Raw genomic sequence first — 8,713 nt, forward strand, 5'->3', positions numbered from 1 at the left:
ATTTTCTATAGAAACAAATTTTTTCTATAGAAATACAATTTTAATAAAAGTTTCTAAAGTTTTAAAATTTTTGGAAATTTTGTAGAAATAAAATTTTTACAAACTTTTCTATTGAAATAAAACTTTGACAACATTTTCTATAGAAATAAAATTTTGACCAAATTTTCTATAGAAATAAAAGTTTGACAAAGTTTTAATTGGAAATAAAACTTTGACAAAATTTTCTATAGAAATAAAAATTTGACAAAATTTTCTATAAAATAAAATTTTTATAAAATTTTCTATTGAAATAAAACTAATTGAAATAAAACTATTGAAATAAAACATTTTCTAAAGAAATAAAAATTTGACAAATTTTTCTATAGAAATAAAACTTTGACAAAATTTTCTATAAAAATAAAATTTTGACAAAATTTTCATTGGAAATAAAACTTTAACAAAATTTTCTATAGAAATAAAAATTTTACAAAATTTTCATTGGAAATAAAACTTTGGCAAAAATTTCTATAGAAACAAAAATTTTGAGAAAATTTTCCACAGAAATAAAATTTTGAGAAAATTTTTCATAGAAATAACATTTTGACAAAATTTTCTATAGAAATAAGGTTTTGACACAATTTTCTATAGAAATAAAATTGTGACAAAATTTTCTATAGAAATAAAAATTTGACAAAATTTTCTATAGAAATAAAAAGTTGACAAAATTTTCTATAGAAATAAAATTTCGACAAAAATTTTTCCATAGAAAAACAATTTTAATAAAATTTTCTATAGAAATAAAATTTTTACAAAATTTTCGATAGAAATAAAAATTGGTCTAAATTTTCTATAGAAATAATTTTTTTTCGATAGAAATACAATTTTAATAAAATTTTCTATAATTTTTGAAATTTTGTATAAATAAAATTTTGACAAAATTTTCTATAGAAATAATTGCTTTTTTGAAACTAGGAAAATTTCTTTTTTTTTCGTGAATTCATGGCAAATATTTACTTATGTGTGTGATATCATTTGTATAGAAACGAAATTTAGACAAAATTTTCCATAGAATGTTTCAAAGAAAATGATTCCAGCTGTTGACGTAAAACTTTCACACACGTCCTTCGGCAGTTTTACAGTTGTTATGATATTTGTCTATAATTTGATTGTTGTCAAGCATAATTTTTTTTTTTAATTACCGCCTAAGGGTATGCTACATTTTTTAATAACAAATTTATGAATTTTCTATAGAAATAAAATTTAGCAACATTTTCTACAGAAATAAAACTTTGCCCAATTTTTCTATAGAACTAAAATTTTGACAAATTTTTCTACAGAAATATAATTTTGAAAAAATTTACTGTAGAAATAAAATTTTGACAAATTTTTCTATAGAAATAAAATTTGGACAAAATTTTCTATAGAAATAATTGCTTCCTTGAAACTAGGAATTTATGGAAAATATTTACTTATGTTTGTGATATCATCAATTTACTATTTTTGTTTTTTTTTTTTTTTAATTTTCTATTATTAACCCCAATTTTCTAAAATTAACCATACATTTCCTTCCCAGTGTTTTCGAGTTGCATAAAGTGTACACAGCCCTCTTGTGGGAAATTAACAATTATTCTCATGCCACTTGAAGTTAAATATGCCTAACAGGTGCTTTTGTATTATTTGCTTATTATTTGGGTGTTATAATGTTTATAATGCGGGCAATCATCTCCTTGGGGTATGCTATATTTTCTTTGTTGGTATAAAAAAATATATACTTAGAATTTCCTGCCTTTCTTCTGAGTTTTTCTTTCTTGTTATATTCTTTGTGACTGTAAATAGTAACAATAAAATGAAGTGAAAAATAATTCACGAAGCAAAAATAAACCAAATAAAAAATTGGAATTTTCTTAGAAATTTTTATAATGCAATAAAATCTAAAATATAACACACATGCCTATAATACCATTTCTCGAACCCTGAGGGACATGAAGCTTCCTGCAAATATAAAATTCAACTTCCTAGAATGACTAAATAAATAAAATGAGAAAAACAACTTGTTAACAAAATCTATCATCAGTATATGAAGAGAAGAATTCAGAAAAAATTTTTGTTTTTTGATTTCTCACAAAAGGTTATTTATAAAGTCTGTTCTTCGTAATCTCATGGTCTGATCTCACTGAAAAAATAAAAATAAATATAAAAAATAAAAATAAAAATAAAAAAATAGAAATAAAAATAAAAATAATATGTCAAGAATTTGGGGACATTACTAAGAAATATTTGATTAACTCATAGCTATAGACGAGTGTGAATTATAATCGTTGTCGAATGTATCAACGGAAAAATTGTACAATTGCCACTAGTTATGTGGCAGTTGTACAATTTTTCTTATGATATTTGGGGGAGAATATATTTTCCTTCTCTTTAATTTGATTGTTGTCAAGGCTAGTGATTTTTTTCAACCACCGCCTAAGGGTATACTACATTTTTTTAATAACGATTTTAAGAATTTCTTCTCAGTCAAAAGAAACCCACATTTTCTTTGTATCGTAGTTTTGTTTTTCTTTTTCCACTTATCTATTTTTTATTTAAAAATTTCTTTGTTTGTTTATTTATTTTAGCCTACATTTGGGGATTGCATAAATCTCTGTTTCTATTGCATAATATTATGAGAAATTCAATTATTTCGACTTTTAAATTTATCTTGCAAAATCTATAGTGCAATCAACATCCAGATTTTACAAAACATTGCCTAACATATAAGCTTAAAACTTCATGCATATATGCTTTAATTAAAATAAGTCCCACAAACCACAGCCTACTTAAGGGGATATCTAACAACTAAAGAGAATTTTGTTACCTTTAAATTAAAATTAAATTTAATGAACGAAAAACTAAAAAAAAAAGAATGGGGTTAGGAAATCAATAGAATTTTTGACAGCTGCCATAAAATAAATTTTCAATATACTCTAAAGATCTCTAAAGGGTTCTAAATTGTTTACAGCAATTTCATAGTGAACTCGATATATGCAAATATACGACTTTTGCTTTAATTATTCAATTTGTAATATCATGTGTTTGTAGCTTTATCAATACAAACACCTGGTAATACGATTTACATATAACATGAAATTTATATGCCCCACATCATGACAAGATATAAAATTTTCTATTTTTGCCTATGACATGGTGTGTATTGTGGTATTCTCATGGGTAAGAAAATAATTTTTAGAAATAAAGTTAAAAGTAAGATGAGGATATTTTGGCAGGTTTGTCGTAATCATCCATGTGAGAATTAACACAAACTACATTTTCGAATTTAATGCTATTTTTATTGAATAATTTTATTTTGCCAGAGGGTTTTAGTATTTTCAAGTTAAACTCGTGGATGGTTTTATATTATTAGAGAAAATTTATTATAGAATATAACGTTTTAAATAAAAAAAAAATAAAATTAATATACCGTTGATCAGTGTTACAGTTGTGCCACTATAGTGGCAAATTTGAGACTTTTTTCAATTGATGCAAATATGGTACAAAAATGTAAAAACTTTTGCGCCACTTTTTTGCCATTCTATGCCACTTTTTAAATAACTTCATTTTTATTGTAATATATTTTACACATTTCTATTGAAAATAGAGTTAATATTACATATATGATTGGATTCTTAACAAATAATCGAGTTCACGAATCGAATATTATATTGGTCAGAAACTTTTCGTTTTGTTGACCAAAAAATTATAGGTGTTTACTATTACCGCCCACAAGTATGCATGAAACATTTTCTATAGTAGATAAACCGGGTTCATTTTCGGTATATTAAATTTCAAAGATATTCTACCAAAAATGGTAGATTTTTTTTTACTGTGTGGTAGATTGGTAGAATTTTAGTTGTTTTGGTAGTTTTTGCAAAATATTCCTCCCCTACTATGAAATACTTCACAAATTACCTCAAGAAATAAAATTTAACAAAATTTTCTATAGAAATAAAATTTTGACAAAATTTTCTATAGAAAAAAAATTTTGACGAAATTTTCTATAGAATTAAAATGTTGACTATATTTAATTTCTATAGAAATAAAATGTTGACTAAATTCAATTTCTATAGAAATAAAATTTTGGCAAAATTTTCTATAGAACTACAATTTTTACAAAATTTGCTATAGAAATAAAATTTTGACAAAATTTTCTATAGCAGTAAAAAGTTGACAACATTTTCTATAGAAATAAAATTTTTACAAAATTTTCTATAGAAATAAAATGTTGACAAAATTTTCTATAAGAATAAAATTTTGACAAAATTTTCTATAGAAATAAAATTTTGACAAAATTTATAGAAGAATATAGAAATTTATTACAATAAAATTTTGAGAAAAAATTTCTATAGAAAAAAAATTTTGACAAAATTTTCTATAGAAAAAAAGTTGGCAAAATTTTCTACCGAAATAAAATTTTGAGAAAATTGTCGATAGAAGTAAAATTTTGACAAAACTTTCTATGGAAACAAAATGTTGATATTATTTTCTATAGAAGTGAAATTTTGACAAAATTTTCAAAAGATGAAAACCTTTGACAATTTTTTTTGAAAAAAAAATTTACAAAATATTCCATAGAAATAAAATTTTGCCAAAATTTTCTATAGAAAAAAATTTTTACAATTTTCTATAGAAAAAAATTTTGACAAAATTTTGTACAGAAATAAAATTTTGGGAAAATTTTCTTTAGAAATAAAGTTTTCTATAGAAAAATATTTTGACCAAATTTTCTCTAGAAATAAAATTTTGGCAAAATTGTCTACTGAAATAAAATGTTGATAAAATTTTCTACAGAAAAAAAAATGATAACTAAATTTTCTATAGAAATAAAAGTTTGACAAAATTTTCTATAGATATAAAATTTAAACAAAATTTTCAATAGAAATAAAATTTGACAAAATTTTCTACAGAAATAAAATTTTGAAAAAACTTTCTATGGAAACAAAATTTTGATATTATTTTCTATAGAAGTAAAATTGTGACAAAATTGTTAAAAGATGAAAACCTTTGACAAAATTTTTTATGGAAATAAAGTTTTGACAAAATATTCCATAGAAATAAAATTTTGACAAAATTTTCTATAGAAATAAAAGTTTTACAAAATTTTCAATAGAAAAAAAAAAATTTGACAAAATTTTGTACAAAAATAGAAAGTTGACAAAATTTCCTATAGAAAAAAATTTACAAAATTGTCTATAGAAATAAAATTTTGGGAAAATTTTCTTTACAAATAAAATTTTGACAAAATTTTCTTTACAAATAAAATTTTGACAAAATTTTCGTTAGAAATAAAATTTTCTATAGAAAAATATTTTGACAAAATTTTCTCTAGAAATAAAATTTTGGCAAAATTTTCTACTGAAATAAAATGTTGACAAAATTTTCCATAGAAATAAGAGTTTGACAAAATTTTCTATAGAAAAAAAAATTTACAAAAATTTCTCTAGAAATAAAATTTTGACAAAATTTTCTAAAGAAATAAAATGTTGACAACATTTTCTAGAGAAAAAAATAGTAAAATTTTCTATAGAAATAAAAGTTTAGCAAAATTTTCAATAGAAATCAAGTGTTGACAAAATTTTCTACAGAAGAAAAATTTTCACAAAATTTTCGATACACAAGTAAAATTTTGAGTAAATTTTCTATAGAAATGAAATTTTGAAATAACATTTTTTAAGGTAATGAAATTTTGACAAAATTTCTAAAGAAATAAAACTTTGACAAAATTTATAGAAGAATATAGAATTTTGTTAACATAAAATGTTGACAAAAATTTCTATAGAAATAAAATTTTGACGAAGTTTTCTCTTAAAACTAAATTTTCGACAAAATTTTTACAAAATTTTCAGTAGAAATGAAATTTTGACAAAATTTTCAATAGAAAAAATTTTGACAAAGTTTTCTGTAGAAATTAAATTTTAACAAAATTTTCTATATAAATAAAATTTTGGACAAAGTTTTCTATAAATATAAAAGTTTGACAAAATTGTCCATAAAAATAATATTTAGACAAATTTTTTTAGAAATAAAGTTTTGGCAAAATGTTCTACAAAAAAAAATTTACAAATTTTTCATAGAAATAAAGTTTTGAAAAAATTTTCCATAGAACAAAATTTTTGACAAAGTTTTCTGTAGAAATGAAATTTTAACAAAATTTTTTACAGAAATAAAATGTTCACAAATTTTCTATGGGAATAAAATAAAGAATAAAATTTTCTTTAGAAATAAAATTCTAACAAAACTTTTTACAGAAATAAAATGTTGACAAAATAAATTTGGACAAAATTTTCTACAGAAGTAAAATTTTGACAACATTTTCTATAGAAATAAAATATTGACAAAATCTTTTACAGAAATAAATTTTTGACAAAATTTGACAAAGTAAAATTTTGAAAAAATTTTCTGTAGAAATAAAATTTTTGCAAAATTTTCTATAGAAATAAAAGTCTGACAAAACGTTCTATACGGAACAAATTAGGTTCTTTATATATTTGTTTGGAATCTATTTACAATACTCTATTAAAAACATTTACAATACTCTATTAAAAAGTTCTGATGGGGTCGGATAATTTTTTGTAATTTAATTCACAATCTTTCCAGAACATCTCTTTAATTCAATACAGTTTTTCTTTATGTTTTTTTTGCGTTTTAAAGATCATTTGAATTTTTTAAAGTTTTATTGTTATTCTCAGAAAATGTTGAAATTTCCTGCAATATGAATTCAACTTCATTGATGATATCCAAAACAGGTAGATTTATGACATCCCTTATATTCGAAGCCCATGAAAAAGCCATATGACCAAAATCTTTCAAATCAATGAAATGACCCACACTTCTCTTTCCCAAGAGCTCTAACAAATTTTCAGCATCCTGTTTTGAACAAAGCTCATCATGGCCACTATAGAAGATATGAATGGGAAATCTAGGATTTATATTCGATAATTCATACAGAGGTGGTAGCGTTTGATTATAACGTTTGAGATTTTCTTCAGGGCCCCAATTGTATTTGAGAAACGTTTTGCTATGATGCATTTGCATGAAATGGAAAAATTGATGCAAAGAAGCCGTAGAAGGATGGCTAAGGAAGACATCTGGTAATATAACCTAAATAAAAAAGAAATAAAAATTAAAATTTTCCCCAAATCAATGGCCAAATTCAATGCATTTACCTCATCAATATAATCCGTATATCCTCCTAATATATAATGAAGTACAAATAAACAAAATTTCGTATTAGCAGATTTGCTTTGACATTTTTCCAAACCCAAGAATAGACGCAAAAGTTTTGATCCCAGAAAACATGAATCACCCAAATAGACGTGCCATGGAGTATGAATGCCTAAAATACCCGAAGCATATTTGAGGGGAGTTGTCACGTAGACCGGCAATACAGTAGGAGCCAACATAGTAAGAGATTTGAATTGCCTTTGATATTCGGGATTCTCGGAGAGTAAGACAAAAGCCACAGTACTGCCTTGAGAAGAGCCCACAAAATGAAGAGATGTTTGGTGAGTATGTTGTAAAATATACTCAATGGTGGCAGGTAAATCCATGGTGCCAATTTCATGAAAAGAGAAATGCCAAAACTCTCTTGAATCCGTTGTAAGATTCTTATGACGTCGGCCATAGGGATTACCACGGTTATTACCCAGCCATACATCATAGCCCTGATTTACCAAATCATAGACCAGGGGATTATTTAAACCCTCTATAACCCAAGCATCTGAAGAGCTGAGGAAACCATGCATTAAGAGAACCAGAGGTCGTGAGGTGTTTGCCGATAACGGTTTTGTCATTGCACCTATACGAAAAATGCTAAGACCGTAACCATCTTTAGTCTCCACATCATGAGTTTCACAGGTATAGCCTGCCCTCTTTACGCGATCAGTCTGTAAGTATTTGTTTCCTTTAAATTTGTTTTGAATTCAATACAATTTCAAATTGGAGATATACACACCGTTGTTAATGGCTCTATAACTTCATTTGGTAGCAATATTTTAAGCCACACTAAGACTATGGGCACTAATATCAGACTTATAATAAACAATGGCTTCATTTCGCACGAACAATGAAATCACAAAGTGCACTTTGAATCGAATAACGCTTGAAAACCGTTTGACCGCTACAATTGAATTGTAACCTGAATCGAATTTGATGGAAACTTAATAGCAACGAAATATCAGATAAAATTTGGTAAATATTATTATTTTTTTTTATTTCATCTTTCAATCTTTTATAAATATTTTGAAATTATGGCCTTGAAGCGGAAAACAAAAATAATGACAGTAGAGTGGGTGGACATTATAAAACTCAAAAAAAAAAAAAAAAAACAAAAATAAAATTCAACTAAATTAATTTTGCGTTTATTTAATTTATTAACCAGAAAACGAAAATACATAATAAACAGGTACAGTAGAGTGGGTCGAAAGTAAAAAAAACTATTATTAAGTATTAAAGTTTGAGGAAAATTTGAGTCATTTTTATAAGTCTTCGTTGTTACAAAGCAAATGTGGGTATTTTGGTCATTTTTACCACAATCGGAATATGTTATATATGTGGCTTCGTCCAAAGCTGAGCCAATTTTTGACCAAATTTGACATACATTTCTAAAATGCTTATAGTCTGCATATCCATTGACTAACATATATACTTGAGTGTAAAAATCTCGATTATATCTATGAGGCATACAACCATTTTCAAA

The 8,713-nt window shown here is 24.3% G+C and overlaps 1 protein-coding gene across 1 annotated transcript; it reads right to left on the reverse strand.

Moving 5' to 3' along the window:
• Positions 1-1,663: 1,663 nt before the first annotated feature.
• LOC142224453 (lipase 3-like) lies at positions 1,664-8,068 on the reverse strand. Its single transcript, XM_075294222.1, has 4 exons — positions 7,970-8,068; positions 7,182-7,901; positions 6,725-7,116; positions 1,664-1,805 (listed from the first exon to the last, which is right to left on the reverse strand). Exons 1-4 carry the CDS (start codon positions 8,066-8,068, stop codon positions 1,664-1,666), a joined length of 1,353 nt encoding a protein of 450 aa, XP_075150337.1.
• Between the last annotated feature and the right edge of the window lie 645 nt (positions 8,069-8,713).

This window comes from Haematobia irritans, chromosome 2 (assembly GCF_050003625.1).
Source record: "Haematobia irritans isolate KBUSLIRL chromosome 2, ASM5000362v1, whole genome shotgun sequence".
NCBI classification, from domain to species: domain Eukaryota; kingdom Metazoa; phylum Arthropoda; class Insecta; order Diptera; family Muscidae; genus Haematobia; species Haematobia irritans.

Coding starts and splice junctions, on each gene's coding strand:
- LOC142224453 (XM_075294222.1), bottom strand. CDS start 8,068: ATGAAGCCATTGTTTATTATAAGTCTGATATTAGTGCCCATAGTCTTA. Junction 7,902..7,969: donor TTATAGAGCCATTAACAACG/GTGTGTATATCT, acceptor AAATACTTACAG/ACTGATCGCGTAAAGAGGGC. Junction 1,806..6,724: donor AATGAAGTTGAATTCATATT/GCAGGAAATTTC, acceptor TACTATTTACAG/TCACAAAGAATATAACAAGA.